We start from the raw sequence: 24,208 nt of genomic DNA, 5'->3' as shown, positions 1-24,208 counted from the left end.
AGAAAGGTGATTCAGACTCATTATGAATGAAGTAAATAAAAGAATGTGATGTTCGGGAAGTGCAGTGCACTAGTATTTCTACCACAAAAATAAATGTACCGGTCTAGTTTGGGTACCTTATTCCATCTTTATTTATTTTTAATATATCAAAAAAATTAGGTGGATTTGTAAAGTAAAGTGAAACCTAATTTTAGGTAACCTAGTAATCTTCGCAGCTTTTAATTTCATTCACCAAATAATTAATTATGACATACATTAATTATATTTTAAGTTCATTCTTTTACTCATATGGGTATAGATGGAGATGTATTTAGAGTCTTAGACCATACATAGATTATGGACCCCACATAGACATGAATACATGCTACCACCATATATAGAAGGTGTAGATTTGTTTCATTTTATACTGAGATGTGGGGTGGTTGATCCAAGCTCCTATATCTTCTAACATATCCTGTGATAATTTATTTACTCTCTTTTTTATTTGTGTTGCATACTTGGAAGTCGATGTACATAATCATTTTTGCATCTTCATCAAGTTATAGTTTCCTTTTGGGAGAAGGGAGTGAAATGAAGCAGCCATGGTAAAAGATGTTCCTCAACTGGGTTCAACATCTATTTAAAGGTTCTCTGTGGGCTTCATTGCTACGTTTGTTTGGAAAGGTGGGGTGAAAAAAAAAACATGTGGGCCCCATATGTAGTGGGGTGAGGGAGAAAAAAAAGAAAGGGTTTTGTGAAAAAGTGATAGTGGTAAGTCTCACTTTTTATTTTTTCCAACTTTTTCACAAAGTCTCATCAAATATGTAGAGTTTAAAATGGTTCGGGATGGGAAAGTTGGGTTGTCACATCACCAGACAAGTTATTGTCTCTTGCTTTTCCATCCGAAGCAACCAAACAATCTACTATTTTGGGATTTAAGGGAAAAGTAAGAAATCTACATTTTTTTCAAGAATTTTCCCACCCATTTTTTCCCACCACACTTTTATTCCAACAAACAAACGCAGCTTATTATTAGCATATAGGGATGCTCTTATCGATTATAATTTATTAGTATTCCATTTTTTTTGTATTTGAAAGTTCACATTAGATATTTAGACTCAAATAAGTTTGCCTTAAACACCATTTGCTTGCTTGATCTGAAGCGGGGTGGGGGAAAAGAAGGAAAAATCAAACTTTTCATGAAATCCCAAAGGCATCGTTTGTTTGTTGAAATAAATGTAGGATGGGGTGGGGAAAAGTTTGGAAAATAAAAATTTTCATTATCAAAATGTAGCTTGTTTGGATAATTGGAGTGCGAGAGTTGACAGACAAGCTTCGTAATTTTTCCATCCCATGCATTTTCAAAATCTCACAAAATATATGAGATTTTGTAAAAAAGTGAGAAAAACAACAAAATGTAATTCACATTTAAATTTTTTTTCACAAAAATCCATTTATTTCCTCCTCCTTCTCCTTTCACTCCATTACATATGGGTTCTACATGTTTATATTTTTCACCCCATATTTGCAAACAAACGGTGCAAAAGTGTGACTTGTTTGATTTATTGCAGTGGAAAAATTGGTAGACAAGCTTTCATAAATTAACAAATAATATTTTGTAGAAAAATATAGAACACAAAAAAATATAGCACCCACATTTAAAATTTTTTTCATTAAATATTTTCATTTATTTTCTTGCTCTTCCTCTAAGCCCACCCCATTACATATGGATTCCATAGGTTGATTTTCCCACCCTTTTTTCTCACCCTACCTATGTAAACAAACAGTGCCTTACTGGTTTGAGACTCAAGCCTTTTTCTCTTGATATGCTGTCTCCATGCATGTATGGTTCATCAAGTGTTCATGTATGTAAGAAGTTGCGTGCTCCATTGCTTTGCTGTAATGAAAGCATTATTGAAGTTTAAACTTCAAACGTGATCTGACCCAAGGCTATAAAATAAAAATAAAAATAAAAATAATAAAATTAAGGAATAATTAGTGTTGTTTGTTGTACTTTGATTTTATTATTAATTTATATCTTATAGTTGTTAAAATTATTTATCTAATTTTTAACTTTTGTTTACAAATTACTAATGCCGCTTGCTGTTAAGTTCCGTTAGTTTACTATTGATGTAGCATTTTTATATTTTCATAGGGCTTGTTTGGTTGTGGAAATCTCTAGATTCATATTTTTACACTAAAAACGTAAATCTATAGATTTATGGGTATGGAATGAAATCCAGAGATTTCACCCTGATTATAAAAGCGTTAAACATTTGCACATTCATAAAAATCACATCGACCAAACAGCTTTTTATGATGAATTAATATATTTCATTTCACAGATTCAAGTTAACCAAACAATTAATTTTATGAATTATGACTCCATAGATTTGAAATCTCCAGACTCATGTAACCAAACAGACCCTTAAAAATCCCAAAACAACCCTACAATTATCTCTTTACTTATTTACCCATTTGTAAAGTACTATACTAAATTAACTATGGGATTAATTAACCATAAATCAGTTTTCTTTTCTAAAGGGAAACCATCAAATAAATGAAATACGTGATTTGATAAAACTCAAAATAGAATGCAAGGTGAGGGAAAATCGAATTGTAACTCAAATTGGAAATTGAAAATCATTAACTTCACTCACTTCACTTGTTCCTTCTTTTCTCTAATTTCCTCTGAAATTCTACAAATCATCTATACCCCCATTTCAATATCCTCCTTTTGATTTATTAATTTTAATGAAGGGCAAATTAGACGTTACGTATTCAAACTTAATAGCAACTTAACACCATTACATATTTACATGAGAGGGGACAACAACAATTTCGTATAGAATATTGTTTGATTAGTAATAAAACCAAAGTACACGGAGGTAATAGTATTTATCCCTAAAATTAAAATTATTTTGGATGAATTAGTAATTATCATACTACTAACCCCAAAGGAAAGAGTGCAAGAAACAAAAGGCAAGAATGTATAACTGGAGGGACAAGGGCGAGAGGACAAGTCGGATTTAACCACGTGGAATATTATAATAGAACATCAAGGATAAATCCAATAAGTGTCAATAGATTATAATATGATATGTAAATGAATTTTATAACTCATGGGACATTCATGGGAGATTCCTTCAAAGCAGAGGAGCTGAATACCTAACGGTGGGACCTAAACCCTAAGTAACAACAATAAATTTGTTCTTTGGGAAGTCTACAACAGGGGGATGGGAGAGTAAGTTAGTAACTTCAGTTTAAAAGAAACATCAAAACAAATGGTTTTTCAAATTATATATATAAGATTATGAGTAACAGGTCCATCTTCGAAGATTCTTCTCCCACAAAAACAATGAAAAGTGGCTCCAAAAGCTAGCTTGCCAATCAAAAAATAAATAGAAATGCTCGAGAAGAATCTTAGCATCTAAATCCAATCCTTCATGAAGTAGAAAAAAAGACAAAAACAGAGACCAAACGGAAAAAATATTTCTTCTTTATGATGGATAGGTTGAGCTATGGAAATTTCAAAAGTGGAATTTCTCCAAGTAGTCACGATTACCATGACTTGCGGGTTTCAAATTTTGATGAAAACACTTCATGCCTACCTCTGCTTAAAATTTCACCAAAGTGTTCTCAATTTTCATGCCTACCTTTGAAATAAGTTGAGAGAACCATGAATCATGGAAGAGAAAATTATTTTTCACAAGTCAACTGTTTTATGATCCTCCGATTGACTTGGTTATAAGGAATTCTGTTACTCATGTCATGATTTTCAAATCTAATTACTCTTTTTTTTTTTTGAAATTCAAATCTAATTACTAGATTCCACTTTCTATTTACATACATTTGAGGAATTAATTCAATAACCAAAACCTACTAAAGCTTTGATTTGATTGAGTTTTTTTTTTTTTGGGTAAAAGATTTGATTGAGTTAGTGATTGGATTTGCAATGTGATCAAATTTGGTAATCTCTCTACTCAATATTATATTATGATTTGATTTATGACCGGTTTGATGGTTGATTAATAAACTTAATCAAACCCCTTAAACATAATTATCAGCTTCAAGGAACTCTTCTTCCTCCTCTAATTTGCTTCAGCAGAGATTAGTCTTTGTTAGTAACTTCCGAGAAAACCCAAACATGACTTCCAAGTTCAGACCTCATGATGATGGCAGCCAAGAAACATCTTCTTCTGCCTCTTTGGATTCATGCACCATGCCCTTCAATTTCAAGGTTTTAAAATTCAAACGTTACTGTAGTATGAATTTCTTTATTATTAAAATTCGGAAAATCATGTGTTTTTTTTTCTTTTCTTAATCAGTTTTATAATTTCTATCTGGTATTAGAACTCAGAAACTTGATAAGAACTAGTGCGTCTTTCAGAGAATTGTGTTTTGGAAGAATGATTAATCTTATGGGTCCCACTGCAGATGACGGCGAGCAGGACTAACGGCACGATTGAAGGATTTAAAGCAGTTTAAATAGCATTTTGAGATTTGTTGTCGTCAACCTTGACGGTCTGAAGCGAAGGAACCGTTTGCCTCGACATCTCCCTGAGTCCTCTCTTTTTCAGCTCAAATTCTTTCTTTGATTCGTTTCAATACAAATTCAATTCTTTTCTGTTTTCTTTCTAAACAAAGCAAAGCAGAGACTCACAAGTCACAACTGTTGAGAGAAAGATTTGCTTTCTTTATCCAAATGGTGAAGAATCGAAGCAGTGAGAAAGTATCAGTGAAATGGGTTCTTATCCTTTGCATATCCAGCTTCACTCTTGGAATGTTCTTCACAAACAGGTTCATTTTTCCAAAAGATTTTGAATCTTTTTCCTGGAATATGATATGGGTTTTGGGTATCTAGCTTTTGTTTCTAGTGGGTCTTGGTTACATGTTGTGTTCGTCTTTAAATCCCTGCCCTTTCTTGGTTACAAGTTGTGTTCGTCTTTAAAATCCCTGCCCTTTCTTGGTTAATCTAGTTAATTGGATTTGGATTGCAGCTGCGGATGTAAATCTTCAATGGGGTTTTATTTTTAATTTTGTTGAATCTGATCTAAAATGGGTGATTGCAGGATATGGTCATCTCCCGAATCCAATGTTCAGATCATAACTCGTCAACGGCAGGAACAGGAGTTGAAAGCTGTTTCTGAGGATTGTACCACAAAAGAGGTTTGTTTGTGACATTTTATTGTTATAATGTTTTATTTTTTTCCCGCTGAATTGTATTTTCTCTGTATCAGAAACATGGACAGGGTAAGGATATAATGGGGGAAGTTTATAAAACACACGAAGCAATTCAGTGAGTATTCAATAGTTTTAAATTCTAATAATGCCCAGTTTGATGGGTATTTCTTTTCTTCTGTTTCTTGGTTCATTTTCTGATGAATTTTTTGGGGGCTGGTAGATCTTTAGATAAAACTATTTCATCACTTCAAATGGAGCTGGCTGCAGCAAGGGGTGCTCAGGAGACGAGGACTGGTGATTCTTATACAGCTCATGATGGCCCACCAAATAAGGCATTTGTGGTCATTGGAATTAACACTGCATTTAGTAGCAGGAAGAGGCGTGATTCAGTCAGACAGACTTGGATGCCTCAAGGTGCCTTTTTCTCACTCTGCACGTTGTACACTTTATGGATCTATACATATACCCTATGATGTGTGTTGTTACCTAATTGGGTTTTGTAATTTAGGGGAGAAATTACTTCGACTGGAGCGAGAGAAGGGTATTGTAATTCGCTTCATGATTGGTCACAGGTACATTGCTTACATTAGTCACTCTGAGCTTGTGTCAAGCTGGCATGTTCTCCATGGCTGTTTCCTTCCAAGTTTCCAATTTTGTTTGATTGAGATTTATTGTTCTTATTTAGGCCTTGCTTATTTCTATCTAGTTGTGTGTTGCTTATTGAATGTGCTGTTTATGATTGAGAACTTGTGTTATTTAATTGAATTTCGCATGACTTCTATTATCTTATATGCTTCCTGGGTTATTTTACATTTTTTGTAAAACGCAAGACATATTATCAGTAGTTCTTCTTACCCATCCATACATATGGTAGTCAGTGAGATAAAAGATGATTTTGGAAGCAATGAACTTGGATACTCAGGATTTTTTTTTCCTTCCTAGCTGGCTTATTTTCCCTTTCTGTATTGTTATTTGATGGATGGTGAAATGGTAGGTTATTCTACAATAGGTGTTCCTCAAAACTAGGAATGGAAATAGAAAAGTTTGCTGGACAACTTGAAACCTGTTGAACAACATAATAAAAAAATGAAGATAAACTCTGTCAAAAAATAAGTTGATCTAGTAGCTGTTTTGCCATTCTTGTCTAGGGTTGGAGTGGTAAAAGTAATTCACACTCTAAATCGTTTTGATGTTATGTTTATTGATACTAAATCTATGGCCCAATAATAGTAGTGAATGCCACAAAATACAAGCATCAAGGGGCAATGATGAGTGATATTTGACCATGCGTAGGCATATCTGTTAAGTGGGCAGTTTTCTGTCAAGCTATCAAAACCCCTTCATTGTAATCATGATAGTGATGTCAGTCTTCTTATCTGGTATGGTTTTGCTTAAAATGAAGGAGAAATATAATTTGTTAATGTCTATCAAGGAGAAAATTGCAGAATATGCATGGTGTTTGTTTGAATCAGTATTTGCTTGGCTGAAATTGCTGATGAAAAGCCATAAAATGATGTTACGACAGGCCCCAAATTAATTATTTTCTCTCACACCATGCATGAACATCATGAAAACGGTGGCTGCCATAACCATGGCATCTTTCGGTGCGTTGGCGGTGCCAATGGGCCAAAGGAACAAACTAATTAACCGAAATGAACATCATGAAAACAGTAGCTACCATCACCATAGCATCTATAACAAGCTTTGCAAGTTCATAATGTTTCTCAATAGCCTAGCATCAGTCAAGCTTGGAGATCTCTATCTGATGTTTAGAAATGGGTACCTGGGTTGTGATAATTACCTACTTGATCGAGAAAGTAGGGTAGGGTTTATTTATTATTTTAGTTTTTGGGGATAGGTAAGTTTTGTTTTTTTTTGTTTGTTTGGGGGGGGGGGGGGGAGGGGAGACATGAACTCAGAAGCCTGAACCTTAGACCTATTGGTAGAGATGGGGCTTTTAAGCCCCACAAGATTCACTATGTGTGAAAGACTTGTTCACTGGGTAGGATTTAATTCCAGTAACTAACATTGCAAAGGACATGCAGTTTGGACTTAAATGAAGTGATTGACTTCTATCTATGTGGGCCGCTGCATCTCCTTCTCTTCCATTTAAATTCCACCCCTCCCAATTCCCCCTCCCAAAAGAAAAAAGAAAGGAAAAAAAAAAGTCCAATGTATTATGTAGCTTTGGCTCCTTCAGTTGTTGTGAGGGTATTACCCTCCAAGGGGAATACTGCTTAGTTGAATTTGTTCATTAATCATCTTTCGTTATACAAATGATATATACAGCTTATACATCCAGAGTCCAATATTGCTGTAGTTTAAAGCAAAGCTCAAGTATCTGTGTGTATTGTGTTGGCTGATATGTATTGGTAACATTGCGTTTCAATACAATAGTCATTCAGTTATTGGTTAAGGACAATTTGTATTAATTGATAGGCGTTAATATGGTCCGATAGGAGACTGATACAGATATTACATGCTTGATACAACCAAAAAAACTCAGCCTTATTCAACTAAATGTTGAGGTGGTGGTTAGATATATCTTGCCATCTTAGGATTGACAACTTACTTTTGACATTGAAGCTCCATCTGCATAGTGAAAATCAAATTGTTTCCTTGAGGACCTTGATTACTTCGACAGGACCATACATCCAGTTCTGAGGTAAAAGTCTGCCATGTTCCACTAGGAGGTTACTTGGTTATATGATTGGAGACATGAAAGGCAAGCAACCAGATGCTTTTCACTTTTTTTTTGGGAAACAAATGTTAATAATGCTTCATGCTAAATGAAGTACCAGATAAATGAACACAGTAACAGATTCTTCTTTTGCCACTTACCGAAAGGGAACCCAATTAATTCATGATAAAAATCCCAGAAGGTTGTGTACTTGTTAGCCTCTTGAACTAGCTTCAAACTCAAGTGTTTTTTGACAAGTACATAACTCAGCATCAGTTTTCTGATTTGAGCTACAAGGCCATGTTTGGTATCACTTGGTCAATTTTATATATCTCTATCTATTCTAGATCTTCCCTTAAATTTTATTCACACAGAATGCAGTAAAAGGTTTTCTACTGTCTTGTATTTCCTTCGAATGATAATGTGCTGGTGTTTGGGAAAACATACTCTTTTGTGATCTAGTGATTGAATGTCAAGGGAACACTTTGGAAAGAAGAATTCTGTTTTACTGGGAATTGCTTTCCCCTGTACCATAGAGGCAATGTATGACTCCAGGAGTAGCTTGAGGGATTAATAAGATTCAGCTGAGATATCTAGTTGAGCTCTAGATTCTACCCAGCAGTCATCTTCCAAAGTTGAATGATAAGATTCAAAATCACTGTCATCAGCTTGAGAGTTGAAACTATATATAAATATATATATGTCCATATTGTCAGAACCATTTTGAGGGATTCTGTTATCATATAATTAGAGATAGGTATGTATCAGGGAGAAACTTGTTTATGGAGTTGAAACCAGACCTGGGGATATATCTAGTTAGGCTTTAGACTTTCGATTCAGAATCAACTTTTTAAGTTCTTTCTTGTATACTGTATTCTGAAGCAGTGCTACTAATTCAAGAAAGAAGGGATTTTCTTGAATTATTTAGATGTCTTGTGAAAGTTTTGATGAAAATTCTGCATGTGGAATATATGGTATATCCTGCAGTCTTCCATCTCCATTGAGAGTTAATTAAGCGTTTGAGGACACTTTCTTCAGATTATTAATTTGGGTCCATCCATATTTTCTTTTTCCTGCAAGAAGTTACGTTGCCCCCCCTAAAATTCTGATACTTCGAAGGAAGAGATTTAGGCAATATATTTTCATAGTTTTTTTTTTTTTTCCTGTGCAAATTTTTGAGGGAATGGTCATATTAGTGTGAAGATCTAGGAAGTTGAAATGCGATACAGACTCTTAGTAGCATCTTATAACCGTTTGTCCAGTTAAATATTTTTTTAACTTCTCAGTTATATTGCAGGCAGAGTGATAGTATTTAGAAGTTACAGAAGATCCCTTTGGTTTTCTCCCATTCTTCACCTATAGTAACATGACCACTAACAATGAGAAAGAGTGGTTGAGATAATAAAGCATGTAGCTTTAATCACTGGTCACTTGAACCCCTGTTTATATATTATGATTATCTGATTAATGTCATATTGGTTGAATTATTTAGAAAAGATATTTCATAATATCAAATTCCTGGGTTTATCTATGTTGGATGCTCTGTGCCATTTACTTATTTTGAGAAATTTGTACAGTTCTAATATGAAACATTTTTATTTTCCCAAAGTTGCCATGCAAAACCTAATCTTGTAAATCCACCCTAAGATCTGTTCCCTCATTTGAGATGTGGGAAGTAGAGAGAACAAACTAAAGTGTGTACTAAAGTTGTGAAGCTGCTGAGTTATCCCAGCTCAGTTTGATTTTCGACTAAACTTAAGCCTATTCCCAACTAAATGAGGTAGGCTATGTGGATCTTGTTTTCCCATTTAGAGTATGTTTTGTGTCAACTTGATGTTATTGATCTATGATGCTGTTTCTTCTCAAGTTGTTTCCAGTCTTAACTCTTGGTTTATTTTCTCATTAAATCTACAACAAATTATCCCATACTGGTTTACTCGGTGTACAACCTCAAATGGCTTTAACTTATCTCCTATCTGTTCCACTTCTAACTTCTAAGTCACCCAAATAATTTAATTACCTAAAGGGTGAAGAATGCCCAAAAATAAATGGATTAATGTGTATTCTAGGAAACTTTATTATTATATGCCATAGGATACTTGTTATTGGTATTGGTTTTTCTGCTTATTATGACTCTGTTGACAGATTTCTTATATGTCATTACTTTGCTTATGCATTTCTCCTCTCTGTGAGATGGCTGTGGTTCTTGTGAAGAATGGTTTACTAAAATGGGACCTCATCTATTTTTGTTCTTAAATTCATCGGGACAGTGCGACATCCAACAGCATTTTAGATCGAGCTATTGATATGGAAGAGGAACAACATAATGACTTTCTGAGGCTGGTAAGGATGCACTCATTACAAATGAATAATGTTTTTGTCTGAACTTGGATCTTAATGTTGCTGTGTCATCCTGTAGGAACATGTCGAGGGCTATCATGAACTTTCAGCTAAAACAAAAACCTTCTTTTCTACTGCTGTTTCAATATGGGATGCTGACTTCTATGTCAAGGTGGATGATGATGTCCACGTCAATGTGGGTATGTACCTTCTTTTTTTTTCTCACCTGTATTGTGTTGACAAATTTGGTAACTTTTTTTTGTAGGGATAATTACTTTTGCCCCCCTATATTATAGTTTATTACTAAAGGGACCCTGTTCTTTATGAGATTACTATTTTCCCCCTCACTCCTAACGTTGTTGAGAAACCGTTATGTTTGGAGGATTAATGTCTATTTTGCCCTTTTAGAATTAAGAAGCCAAACAACAATACCATAGAAATACCAAATTTACCCTTAAATTCTTGTCATCTTAGATTCCGAAAAGTCGGATCCTGATGAGATGAAACCGGGTTTACCAAAAAATGAAGATGAGATTTGCATTCCTTTTTTCTTTTTTTGTTTTATTTATTAATATATATTAGAGAAGAAGACCGTTTAGCATTTTGGGTTCAGTGTTAATTTTCCCCTAATTATTTTGGATGGTAATGTAATTTAATATGAAGTGTATTTAAGTAATATAAAATTTCAGGGTTCTTTGGGGGGTTTTTAAGTAAATCAAAAATGCCATGTCATCACTTAACTAAGGAACTTAAAGGTAGGGGGACATCAGCAATTACAAGCAATGCCTAAGGTTGGATAGAAATTCTAAAAAGTTAGGGGATAAAGTAGTAATTAAGCTATAATACAAGAGGGAAACAATAATTATCCTTTTTTTTAATGCTTATGATTTATTATTGTTATTAGGTTTGGCTATTATATCTGTTGTGTAATGCAGGTACGCTAGCTGCTACTCTTGCTCGTCACCGTTCTAAGCCTAGAGTCTACATGGGCTGTATGAAATCGGGACCTGTACTTTCTCAAAAGTAATAGTCTGTGAATTCAGCTTTATGATTGGTTTTCTTCAGATTGCCTTTCTATTTTACGTACTGTAACATGTGCCTGATACATATCCTTTTTACTCTTCTGCAGGAGTGTCAAGTACCATGAGCCAGAGTACTGGAAATTTGGGGAGGAGGGAAACAAATATTTCCGGCATGCAACTGGACAGATTTATGCAATCTCGAAGGACGTCGCTAGATATATCTCAATTAACCAGTAAGAACAAGGAATTATTCCGTCATGAGAAGTAAAAGTTCTGTCCAATTTTGTCTAGCCGAGTTTCTTAGATTTTCATGAACCTTGCAATCCAGGGTATTGCTGTACTAATGATTAGTATAGGCTTCAGACATGGATTGCAAAGGATTCATATTCTTTTAGTTTACTGGCTAAAAAGTAATGCTCTCAGAGAGTATATGTGTACTACCTCATGTCACAACTTGTAAATCAGGTGTTGCTGTTTGTGACTGTAGGGTCATACTGCACAAATATGCTAATGAAGATGTGTCTCTTGGTGCTTGGCTCATTGGTCTCGAAGTCGAGCACATTGATGAACGCAATATGTGCTGCGGGACTCCTCCAGGTACAGTTTCTCCAAGTTTTGTATCATGCGGGTCTTCGTAGATAGGGTTTCCATCTCTGACTGTTGTTTCTTTTCTCTTTCCTTTTTTTTTTTTGGGGGGGGGGGTGTTGGGGTGGTGGTGGTGGCTATTGTTCAGATTGTGAGTGGAAGTCACAGGCAGGCAATGTATGCATTGCATCATTTGATTGGGCCTGCAGTGGAATCTGCAAATCAGTGGAGAGGATGTTGGATGTTCATACAAGATGTGGTGAAGGAGATGGAGCTGTTTGGAGTGCTCTATTGTAAAATTATTGGGGATGGAGATAGGCAACGATGTCCATGGCTTTCACAGATTCAGAAAGTTTCCTCATGTAGAGGTATCTGCTGGTAGTTTTGACAAATCAGCTGAGAGGGCAAATGCACATATAGATGGCTCATCTGGGTACCACGGCAGTACATGTCATGGAAAGCCTCTGGGTAATTATCATCTGGTTTTCGAAAGGCATGAGCTACACTGAATCTGCTTTTTTCTTCTTGTTGTAAGAAATACAATTGCTTCCCCTGTGTTTTCCATTTTGGGGGTTTTAGGATCTTGTTAGTGATTTATATAGAGAAATCAATTCTTTCATGTGGGGAAATTCTGATTGTAATGTACATTTTATTGATGTACAAGTGATTTTCTGTTACTGATTCAGCATATAAACGCTCTGAACCCCCACTTTTCCATAAGCTTTTCTTTGAAGGATCGACCATCATGAAATTTGAAGAGATCTATTGAAAAAAAAAAAGTGAGGTAGAAAGCATTCCAGAAGGAAAAATATGATTGACAGTCTATTGGAGCTTGTATGGTTGAATCTGAATCTTATTCAATTCCATACCTATTCACTCTCATGAACTTTACCCAAAAAAGAAAAAAGAAAAAAACTCATGAACTCATTAAATTTCAAATATTCAACATTGCGTGTCTTAGGATTATATATATTTTCTCCCGTTGACTTCTAAGGAACATTTGTCTTGACTTTTGGTTTACAGAGTATGAAATCCAAGTTAGACTTAATGACTTCCTCCACCCATGAAACACGTTCAATTAGACGAGGCTTTGTTTGATTTCTCTGTGGACTATATCAAAGTGGCAGCACCAGAAAGTGATGAAGAGAAAGGGGAAATGGAAGCAAGTTGAGGATGCCTGATGAAAATTGAAAAGACTTGATGATTGACAATGAAATAAGAGAAAAGACTTGACCAATAAAAGGTGATGCAGCCGACTCATATGGTTAAAAAAACATACGTAATGATAAGAGTTGCTTACGAGGGAGCTTGTATATAATTAATGCCGCTTAACGGGCGCAAACTTAAGACCTCCCCTAGAGAGGCTGGACACCGCTTTACTAATCCATCATTGGCCATTTTGCTGCTGCAGCTTTTTCAGTTGCCCAGGTACCTTCTTTAACAATTTTATAGTTTCTGTCATAACTAGGACTTTCTATCCTTAGAAAGGTTCTAATTACTGACTACTTGGTTATTATCATGCCTCAGAGCTAGTTTATATTTTTCAAATTCCAAGTTTGGATTTGGATCTTGACATACAAATTGAGGTGATTGTAACTTGTAAGTTCTTAGAGAACAGTTCCCTTAACAATAAAATATGAAGAGATTTATCCAAAAAAGGAAAAAAATGTGAGGTAGAAAACATTCCAGAAGGGAAAATATGATTGACCTTTTACATGAGTTTGTCGGGTTAGATCTGAATCTAATTCAAATCCAAAACCACATACACTTTCATGAACCCTTACAATGGAAACTATTATGCAGCTAGATTCTCAATAACTAAATAAGATTGCATAAATAAAATGTGATCGACCAATAATCTTTGAAGAAATTTATCAATTGAAAAAAAGAAAGAAAAAATTGTGAGGTGGAAATCATTCCAGAAAGGAAAATATGATTGGTCGTACTTGAGCTTGTATGGTTCTGAATCTAATACAACTCCAAACCCATTGAACACTCTTTATGGATTTTTTTTTGTTGGATCTGAGGTTCATCTAGGTTATTTGAGAAGGAACAATATGATTGACCGTACTTGAGCTTGTATGGTTCTGAATCTAATTCCACTTCAAACCCATTTAATACTCTCATGGACTTTTTTTTTGGATCTGAGGTTCATCTGGGTTTGTTTACGCACACCTCGATTACATCCTTAGGGGAGCTTAATATAATTAATATAGGCAAAGGCTTCACCCTGGTCCCAAGAGGATTCAAACCCTAACCTCCTATGTAAAAGAGTTGGTCTTTTGCCAGCTGAGTCATTCCTCTGGATTTCTCATTAACCTTTTAGATTTTTTTTTTTTTTTTGGTAATACCTTTTAGATTTCAAATATTCAACATTATTCAACATTGCTTTGTTGACCATACGTGTATCAAGTAGAATATACATATACCATTATTAAGTCTTGTATTCTTGTATTTATAAGTTGTAAGTTGTAAGTTGTAATAAGTACTGTACCGAATCTCTACAGCAATACATTTACTTTACATTGGTTAACATGGCATCGGAGTTTTTTTCTCTAACTGAGTTTTCTTTCGATCCTGTAATGGCTTCTTCTGCTCCCTCTGATATTGACGCCTCTGGCTCCGCTCTTCCGGCGGTGATTTCTCTCAATGTTGCTCCGTCGCTGCCGCTCAAGCTGTCTGCAACAAATTACCTGATGTGGAAGGCTCAATTTCTTCCTCTGCTCCGCGGTCACGGTCTCCTTGGTTATGTAACTGGTTCTGTTGAATGTCCTGATGAATCTGATGCTAGTGCTGGCGATCGATGGGGGGGAAAGACAAGATCAACACATACTTTCTTCGTTGGTTTCGTTTTGACTGAGGCTACGCTTCCTCATGTCGTCACTTGTCGTCAATGCGAAGAACTCTGCAGATGCCTGGGTTCGTCTTGAAAGAGTTTTTGCTCCGGCGTCTAGATCTCGTATAATGGATCTTAAGGATCGTTTTTGAAGCTAAACAAAGGTTCTTCTACTCTCTCTGCTTATCTTCTTGAAATTCGTATGATTGTGGATGCCCTAGCGGGTGCCGATTGTCCCATTGCTGATGAGGATTCCAAATTTTCTCCCGTTTATTTCTTAGGGACGTTTATCTTGACTTCTGGTTTACAGAGTGTGAAATCCAAGTCGGACTTAATGACTTCCTCCACCCATTAAACACGTCCAATTAGATGAGGCTAGTTTGATTTCTATGTGAACCGTTCAAGAACTCCATCAACCTTTTCTCGTGAGAAAGGAATCTATTGGAATTAAAAGCCATGAGAAAAGGCTCAGGCTTAGGCGGTCTATAGATTATAAAGGAGTAAAAAATACAGGGAAAAGAGACAAAAAAAAAACATCAAAGTGGCAGCACAGGAAGTTCAATTTTCTTCCGTTTTACACTAGGAAATGATAAAGAGAAAGGAGAAACAGAAGCAAGTTGATGACACCAAGTGGAAAGAGTGGATGACTGACAACAACAAAAAAAGAAAAGAAAAAAGAGAAAAGACTTGACTAATGGTCAGAAATGAAAGCAGAAATGAAAGCAGAAATAAAAACGGAAAGACTTGGCCTCAAATCTATCTTTTAAATTGATTAGCCTTGGTAGCTACTGCAACTCAGGATTGCATGGTTTTCATTCCATCTGCGAGTCTTGAATTTTGATTCTGATGGCACTTTGGCTTCTACTTCTCGTTCTCCTTTTGGGGGGCACATCGTGGCTAGAATCCGCTACCAGTACAAGGACTCTAGGGAACGAGACTGATCGACTTGCTTTGCTCAGCTTCAAGGAACAAACTGATGATCCTTATGGAGTACTACAATCCTGGAACGATTCCAACCATTTCTGCAGCTGGGAAGGGATCACATGTGGCCAGCGTCACCAGCGGGTTACTCAGTTGAAGTTAACTGAGTCAGGATTGGGAGGTAACATTTCTACTTTTATTGGGAACCTCAGTTTTCTGCGTGTTATCAACATGACAAGCAATAATTTCCATGGCCAAATCCCCCAAGAAGTTGGTAATCTGATTCGACTTCAGTACATTGATTTTGGAAAGAATAATCTCACCGGAGTACTTCCTACCAGCTTAGCCAACTGCACTCATCTAAGAGAAATCCACTTCAGCAATAACAATCTCATTGGGGAGATTTCTGTTGAACTAATTATGGCTTTATCAAAGTTGGAGCTCATTTCTATTATTCATAATCGCATAACAGGAGAAATACCCCCACAGCTTGGGAACATTTCCACCCTCCAAATCATTTCTTTGTCTGGAAATGAACTACATGGGAGAATTCCAGAATCCTTTGGTCAACTCAAAAACTTACTTTGGCTCTCTCTTAATGAAAACAAGTTATTTGGTATGCTCCCTCTCTCATTATTCAACCTCTCATCTCTTCGGATTATTTCTTTGGCAATGAACCATCTACATGGGAGCCTTCCAAAAGAGATTGGGCTCACACTTCCAAATCTTGAACATCTATTTATTGGAAGAAACTTTTTCTCTGGAAGGATTCCTAGTTCCATCTCTAATATCTCAACACTCGAAATGTTTGATCTTGGATATAACAGTTTTGTTGGACCAGTCCCTCGACAGGTTGGGAAGTTTTCAAAATCTCCGAGTATTCCAAATTAATGAAAATCAATTTGGAACGGGGGAATCTGCTAATGATTTAGCTTTTGTAGATTCTTTGGTAAACTGTACAAGTCTAGAGGTATTGTCCCTAGGAAATAATGGTTTTAAGGGTCCCCTTCCCAACTTCAAGGCCAATCTATCCACAAAGCTCTCTCGACTTGGTTTCAATGAAAATCAAATGTCAGGAACCATCCCTTCTGGGATAAAGAACCTTGTTAATTTAATCTTTTTGGACCTACATCGAAACTTTCTTCAGGGTATTATTCCATCAGGGCTTGGCAAGCTCCAAAAACTTCAAAGCTTACAGTTGAGTGAAAATGAGCTTTCAGGACAAATACCATCATCTTTAGGAAATCTCACTCTTTTGTTTGAACTTCATTTAGAAGCCAACAACTTGAATGGAAGGATTCCTCCCAGCCTTGGAAAATTTGAACATTTACAGCGCCTAATCCTTCGTCACAATCATCTTAAAGGTTCAATACCTAAGCAACTATTTCAAAAGCCTGCCATATCATTGATATTTCTTGACCTATCTTATAATTCACTAGAAGGTTGTCTACCAATTGAAATTGGTAACTTGAAGACTCTTTCTACATTGGATATATCCAAAAATAGACTATCTGGAGAAATTCCCATCTTTATTGGTGGATGTAATAGTTTGGAACATCTTTACATGGCCAGTAACTCCTTTGAAGGAACCATTCCCCAGTCTTTGACATCTATAAAGGGGCTTCAAGATTTGGATCTTTCACACAACAACTTATCAAATCAAATCCCAAAGGATCTAGGAGATCTTTCAATATTACAGAGTTTGAATTTATCATTCAATAATCTTGAAGGTGAAATGCCAACAAACGGAATCTTTGGAAATGTAACTGCGGTTTCAGTGAAGGGAAATGACAAGCTTTGTGGGGGAATCATGGAGTTAAACTGCCTGCATGTAGAAACCATGGATCTCAGAAGCAAGAAAAACTTCATGCTTTCAAATTAGTTTTGAAAATAATCAGTGTGGTTCTTAGTTTTCTTTTGATATCTGTCTTTTTTGTTGTTCTTTGGACAAGAAAATCAAAAGGTAAAACTCCATCTACACAATTAATTGGAAATCAATTCCCAATGATTTCTTATAGAGAGCTCTTCCAAGCCACTGAAGGATTTTCTTCAGCCAATTTCTTGGGTTCTGGTAGTTTTGGTTCCGTGTATAAAGGGGTCATCGGCCAAGATGAAACAGTTGTTGCAGTGAAGATACTCAACCTTCAAAATCCACGAGCTTACAAGAGCTTTATTGCTGAATGTGAAGCATTAAAAAACATTCAGCATCAAAATCTTGTCAAGATTTTAACTTGTTGTTCGAGTCTTGATTCAAAAGGACAAGATTTCAAAGCCCTTGTTTATGAGTTCATGCCCAATGGAAGCCTAGATTATTGGTTGCATATGCCAATGGAGGCACATAATTATCCAGGGCATTTAAGCCTTCTTCAAAGATTGAATATTGCAATTGATGTAGCTTCTGCATTGGATAACCTTCATTCCCATTGTTATGTGCAAATTGTTCATTGTGACTTGAAGCCAAGCAATGTTCTACTTGATAGTGCTATGATTGCACATGTTAGTGATTTTGGTTTGGCAAGGCTACTTTTAAAAGTTGAAGACAATTTCATTCCAAGCTCAAATTAGTACCACTGGGATAAAGGGTTCTATTGGCTATGTTGCTCCAGGTAACAAATATTTTTAATTTTGAGTTAATAATATCTTGAATTCTTATGTTTTCTAGATGCCATTACTAAGCTTTTATACAATTTGAATTAAAATCAATTGTAGGGTGTTAAATATGACCAAATTATGAATTTCTTTTTAATAGGACTTAAGTTCTAAAGATCTTCTATGTCAAGGTTTATACTTCAATCCAACTATTATAGTGTTTTTGGGTCATGCTCTAGATGCATATTTGATTGAATATAAATAAATTTTGTATATTTATGTAGAGTGAGTCATATTTTTTTTATCGATTTTAAAAGAATTAAATTTCCCAGATTTTGGCCTTGTAAGTTGGTATTATTGAATAATTTGTTCACAATTTCCATAGTTCACTTGTCATTTTTGTATTATATGAAAAACATGGTAACTCTCTTTTGTGACACTAATAGCAAAATGTCTCTAAAATTCCAGAATATGGTATTAATGGAAATGCAACTACACAAGGGGATGTATTTAGCTATGGGATTCTTCTATTAGAGATGTTCATTGGGAAAAGGCCAACAGATCCAATGTTTGCAGATGACTTGAACCTCCATAACTATGCAAAGGTAGCTTTACCTATGCAAGTGATGCAAATTTTAGATCCAACACTCTTACCTGAGGAAGGACATGATGAAGAAATTGACACAATTGATGGTCTTAGTCATCAGACAGATGAATTGAAAGATTGCACAACAGCAATAATTAAAATTGCATTGCAGTGTTCTATGGAATCGCCAAGAGAACGAATGCATATAAGCAATGTTGTGAAGGAACTACATTTAATCAAGGACAAATTTCTTGGAGGTAAAGCTTAACACTATTTGAGCATCCATGCTTGATTAGAGGGTAATTCCTAATTTATATTTTTACAATATTATATTGAATATATTAGAAGAAAGTTTCTATATATCATGGAAGAATATTTTTATTCTCTGGGTACATGAAAACTATGATTTCCAACATGCTTAACTAATTTCCTATAATAGAGGACAAACTATTATTTCAAACACAATTTAGTATGTTCCTACATTAGAAAGCTGAAATTTGATGGAGCTTTTAAATATTTGACAAAAGCAGTAGGATTGACAAGCAATCAGTGAGGTGGAGTCTCATGCAGAGAAGGGCACTGATTCGACTAGTTTGTCATTGTTGTTTCAGTCTAGTCTTTTTAAGATTTTCGTAGGATTAGTAAGTTAGGTAGGGTTAGGGATGGTTTACTTTTCTGCATTTTAATGTGTTATTTGAAAAATAGTGAGAACATTATATGTAACTGCTCATGGTTATGTAATCTTAATAAAATATGGCTTAGCTTGCAAAGGGGAGGAAGAAGCCTTGATTTCTAGAGGAATTTAGATACTCTGAACACCAATGGTAACAGAATTTAGAGGGAGAGCAGCTCAGGCCATTTTCTGGCCCCTTTCAGATATTAGGGTATTCATTTCCGATGAGTTTATCACCTTTCTGAGATTAAGGTTATTCATTTATGGGTTGTATAAAATGCTTCAGGTTTTGGCAATGCCAGATCCCATTTGTACAAGCCCTAAACGCATCTTTTCAGATACAAAGTTTGTATAGATACTCTTGAGAATTTTTTAGGCTTCAGAATCACCATTTATGCCCAATCTTGGTGTCTTCAAGCCCTAAAATCTTGGTTTCTACTTTCTCCAGCTTCTTTGTTCTTTCAATGGGCGGTCTCCTCTGTACCCAAACATCCAACCTCGATGTGCCCATCGTACATCTTTCCATAATCCTCATAAGTCAAGAAAGAAGGGATTTCCTAGTTATTCAATTATCTTGTGAAACATTTGATCCCAATCTGCCTGTGGAGTGGTTGGAGAATCCTGCAATCTTCCATCTCCATTAAGCATTGGAAGAAACTTTCTTCAGATGACTAGTTTGGGTACATCAGTATTTTTAGTTTCCAGAAAGAAGTTTACATTACCCCCATCAGTTCCTATACTTCAAATTAAAAAGGCAAGAGATTTATGCAATATATTTTCTTAGTCTCTCTCAAGTCTCAACGCAAATGTTTGAGGGCAAGGTCCTGTTAGTTTGAAGATCTAGTTAGTTAAAGATCACACCTATATAGACTCTGTCCTGTCTCTTTCTGTATCTTTTAATGGCATAACCTCTTACTGAGTAGCATCTAGTTAGTTAAATATTTTTGACTTCTCAATTATTATATTGCAGGCAATGTGATGGCATTTAGAAGTTTCCCCCATCCATGCATGGAAGGTCCCTTTAGTTTATTTTTCTCCCATTTTCACTAACATTAAATTGATCACTACTCAATGATGAAGAGTGGTTGAGATAATAAAGCAAGTATATATAATCATTGGTCACTTCAACCCCTGTTTATAATATTATGATCATCTAAATAGTTTCATGGTTTATAACATGTTGCCACATAATGTTGAACTCAGTGGCCTCTGTTTTAAATAGTGCAACCTCAATTGTCTTCCAACTTATCCCCTTTCAATTCCACTTCTAAGTTAATTACCTTAGAGATTTTTAATTACCTTAAGAATGTTCAACAATAGATGGAGTTACCTGTATTCTAGGAGATTTTATTGTTATCTGCGTTATGATGCTTGTTATTGGTTTTTCTGCTTATTGTGACTCTTTGGCAGTTTTCTTAAATAAATATCATCACTCTGCTTATGCTTTTCTTCTCCCCGTGAGATGGTTTTGGTTCTTGTGAAGAATAGTCTACTAAAATGGGGGCTCATATATTTTAATTCTTAAATTCATTGGTACAGTGCAACATCCAACAGCAATTTAGATCGAGCTATTGATATGGAAGAGGAACAACATAGTGACTTTCTGAGGCTGGTAAGGATGCACTGTTTATAAGCGAATAATGTTTTTTTCTTTCTTTTCTGAACTTGGATCTTAATGTTGCTGTATCGTAATCTTCCTGTAGGAACATTTTGAGGGCTATCATGAACTTTTCTGCTAAATAAAAAATCTGATTTTCTACTGCTGTTTCAATATAGGATGCTAAAATCTTTATCATGGAAAGCCTCTGGGTAATTATCATCTGGGTTTTCAAAAGGTGTGAGCTACACCAAATCTGCTTTCGTGTTGTTGTAGTAAGAAATACAATTGCTTCCCCTGTGTTTTCATTTTGGGGTTTTATGATTTATATAGAGAAATCAATTCCCTCATTTGGAAAAATTCTGATTGTAATGTACATTTTGTTGATGTACCAGTGATTTTCTGTTACTGGTTCTTGCATATTAAGTCTCTGAACCCCACTTTTTCACAAGTTATTTTTTAAGGGCATCATGATGAAAATTGAAGAAATTCAATTGAAAAAAAAAAATAAATTTGAGGTGGAAACATTCTAGAAGGAAAAATTTGACTGACCGTCTGCTTGAGCTTTTATGGCTCAAATCTGAATCTAATTCAAACCCAAACCCAAACCCATTAACACTCTCATGAATCTTTTAAATTTCAAATATTCAAACCCATGTGTGATTATGATTTTTCTTTTTGGCCAAACAGTGCATATGATGAAAATTTTTTTGCTTCCAGATTTGCACTATAAAGGCGTGCCCCAAAAAAAAAAAAAAACTTTTCGTAAGTGATTATGATGAAATTTAAGGAGATTTGATGATCAATTTATTTATTGAAAAAATGACAAGACTGCTATTTGAGGTGGAAAATGCTTTCCATGGTTGAATCTGAATCTAAATCTAAATCTAAGTTCAAAGCCGTTAATACTTATGTACCCATTAAATTTCAAATGTTTCTCCCATTTATTATTTCTGAGGGACATTTGTCTTGTCTTTTGGTTTACACTTTACAGAGAGTAATATCTAAATTAGACATGATGATGACTTCCTCCACCCATTCAACACGTTCTATTAAATAATTAAATGAGGCCTTCTTTGATTTCTACGTGCACCTTCAAGGAACACCATCAATCCTTTTACATTTAAGTTCTGAGATTAAAAAAATAAAAAATAAAAAATGAGAGACTTGATGACTGATTTGACTTACTGAGTAGCATCTTATTACCACTGATCAATTAACTAGTCTCTTGATACCTTGATACCTTCTTTTAACAGTTTCTATCATACTAGGACTCCCTGTCCTTAACAAATGTTTCATTTTCTGATTGCTGGGTTATAATCATTAGTTCATTACTACAGTCTCTTTGAAGTCCAAGGAACATATACATTGTTGCTAACTAGTGTCTTGACTCTACTTTGTTGCTGTCCCCACTTCCTTCTCTCTTTTTCTCCTTCTTTGGGTTTTAGTAATATTAATTTAGTCACCCAAACACAATAACTATTCCTACAATCATGAAAGAATCTTCCACTTTGTTAGTAGATTTGTTCTGCTTGCACTAGAACTTCATCTAATAACCACAAGCATTCAGACAAATTCATCAAAATAAGTTTTTGCCAATGCACACCCTCTGTAACTCACCAGCCATGATGTTTCATTTTGAAATGTTCGGTTTTTTACTTATGCCATCTTCTCAGAAAGTAGTTCATCACATTTTACAGTATAACTCTCTTTTTGGGCTTAAGTTTTCTTAAAAACTATGAAAAGCATCGGAAACTATACATCGATAACAACAGCAACAACTCAAAACTTTATTCCAATTAAGTGGAGTCATCTACAAGGCCTAAGCTATGCATGTCATTTTCATCACTTCTCCAAAGATCATTATCGATCTGTGCTTGGCTCTTTAAGTCCCTTCCATCTGAAAAAAAATTATACTCTTTCGTATAAGAAAACTGAACACATGCCGTTGAGATCGACTTTCTCCACCTTCTCTTTTTCCAACAAGTAGTCAGTCTACTTTGTACCCAAATATCCAGTCTCGGTGGGTGCCCGCCATACATTGTTACCATAAATGTAGAAAAACGAGTCCCCTTGATTGGATTCTTGACATATGCCTAATCTCAAAACAAGGTTCTTATTTCTTTTTTAATAAGATTAATGGCTTTAAGTTTTATTTTATCTAATTAACTTACTAGAAAAAGATCTCGCTTTGAAATTGAATATGAGTAAAAAAATCCAATCATGTAGGTTGAAAAATTCTCTCCATATAGGTAGAGGATCCAGATCCAGTGAAGATCTCCATCTTGTAACTTTGGGGTAAATTAAGATCTTATCAAGTGTGATTCTGAGACACCATATATATCCATACTTATATCTCCTCCCACTGCATGTCCTCATCCTTACATAAACCTCACCATTGCATATCTGTCCATTTCATATTCTACCATAATCGATTGAGATCTTGTGCTCAAGATCCTTAGCTCACCCGAGGAGTGCTAATAATTTAAACTTATATCAATCCACATGTAATTAATGACTAATGATTCCTACAAAATGTCTTCACATTTAATTTAAGCCACTTCTAAAGCCTTAACATCCACCTTATATAATGAATGGTTTTACATTTTCAGTCTCTGGAGCATATTATAAAAATATATCATCTGTGAAACACAAATTCAACTTGCAGGCGGAATGAGCACAGCCAAGCATTGTAATGAACGAAAAAATCAATCCTTTCTCATCCTTAGTGCGCCTTAACAGTACTCTAATTGTTCTCTATTAATTCTTTCTGTTTCTCTGGAATTCTTCCCTGATGGGGGGCATAAACCCACCCATAGGAGCTACAAGTAAGAATATTATGTCAGAAATTAATTATTTATTCCCGCATTTTCTCCACTTTCATCTTCTACCTACCGTTTCATCTTCTTAAAGGGATCATCATGATGAAATTATTTATTGAAAAAAAAAGGAAGGGGAAAAAGAAAGTGTGAGGTGAAAAGCATTCCAGAAGGGAAAATATGATTCACCATTAACTTGTGCTCGTATGGTGTTAAGTCTAAATCTAATTCAAATCCAAAAACACAATCATGAACCTTTAAATTTCAAATATTCAACATTAAGTGTCTTAGGATTATTCTAAATTTCTTTCCATTTATTTCTGAAGGATATTTGTCTTGATTTTTGGTTTAAGAGAATCACAGCCTTGTTTGACTTCTGGGTGCACCGGCCAATAAC

General features: G+C 35.2%; 1 protein-coding gene and 1 long non-coding RNA gene across 2 annotated transcripts; both read left to right on the top strand.

The window, feature by feature from the left end:
• The first annotated feature begins 4,405 nt into the window (after nucleotides 1-4,405).
• LOC149021218 (beta-1,3-galactosyltransferase 7-like) lies at nucleotides 4,406-12,871 on the top strand. The gene is made up of 11 exons (XM_089149481.1): nucleotides 4,406-4,779; nucleotides 5,052-5,148; nucleotides 5,220-5,278; nucleotides 5,384-5,577; nucleotides 5,672-5,735; nucleotides 10,114-10,186; nucleotides 10,263-10,383; nucleotides 11,119-11,206; nucleotides 11,313-11,438; nucleotides 11,693-11,802; nucleotides 11,939-12,871. The coding sequence occupies exons 1-11, from the start codon at nucleotides 4,685-4,687 to the stop codon at nucleotides 12,085-12,087; spliced, it is 1,176 nt and encodes a 391-aa protein (XP_089005607.1). The 5' UTR covers nucleotides 4,406-4,684; the 3' UTR covers nucleotides 12,088-12,871.
• A 1,448-nt stretch (nucleotides 12,872-14,319) lies between these two features.
• Nucleotides 14,320-21,592, top strand: LOC149021217 (uncharacterized). Its single transcript, XR_016172301.1, has 3 exons — nucleotides 14,320-14,790; nucleotides 18,605-18,979; nucleotides 20,935-21,592. It is a non-coding gene; the product is annotated as an uncharacterized LOC149021217 (long non-coding RNA).
• Nucleotides 21,593-24,208: the final 2,616 nt, after the last annotated feature.

The sequence above is a fragment of the Hakea prostrata genome, chromosome 3, assembly GCF_041222555.1.
Source record: "Hakea prostrata isolate BN-2017 chromosome 3, UWA_Hpros_2, whole genome shotgun sequence".
NCBI lineage: Eukaryota > Viridiplantae > Streptophyta > Magnoliopsida > Proteales > Proteaceae > Hakea > Hakea prostrata.
Note: the sequence above shows the minus strand (reverse complement) of the source record. Positions and strands in the feature narration are given on the sequence as shown.

Bases quoted from the DNA above. Each gene is read 5' to 3' on its own strand.
- LOC149021218 (XM_089149481.1), top strand. From the start codon at position 4,685: ATGGTGAAGAATCGAAGCAGTGAGAAAGTATCAGTGAAATGGGTTCTT. The intron at 5,578-5,671 runs GTGCCTTTTTCT...TTTGTAATTTAG, and splicing joins ACAGACTTGGATGCCTCAAG to GGGAGAAATTACTTCGACTG. The intron at 11,439-11,692 runs GTAAGAACAAGG...TTGTGACTGTAG, and splicing joins AGATATATCTCAATTAACCA to GGTCATACTGCACAAATATG.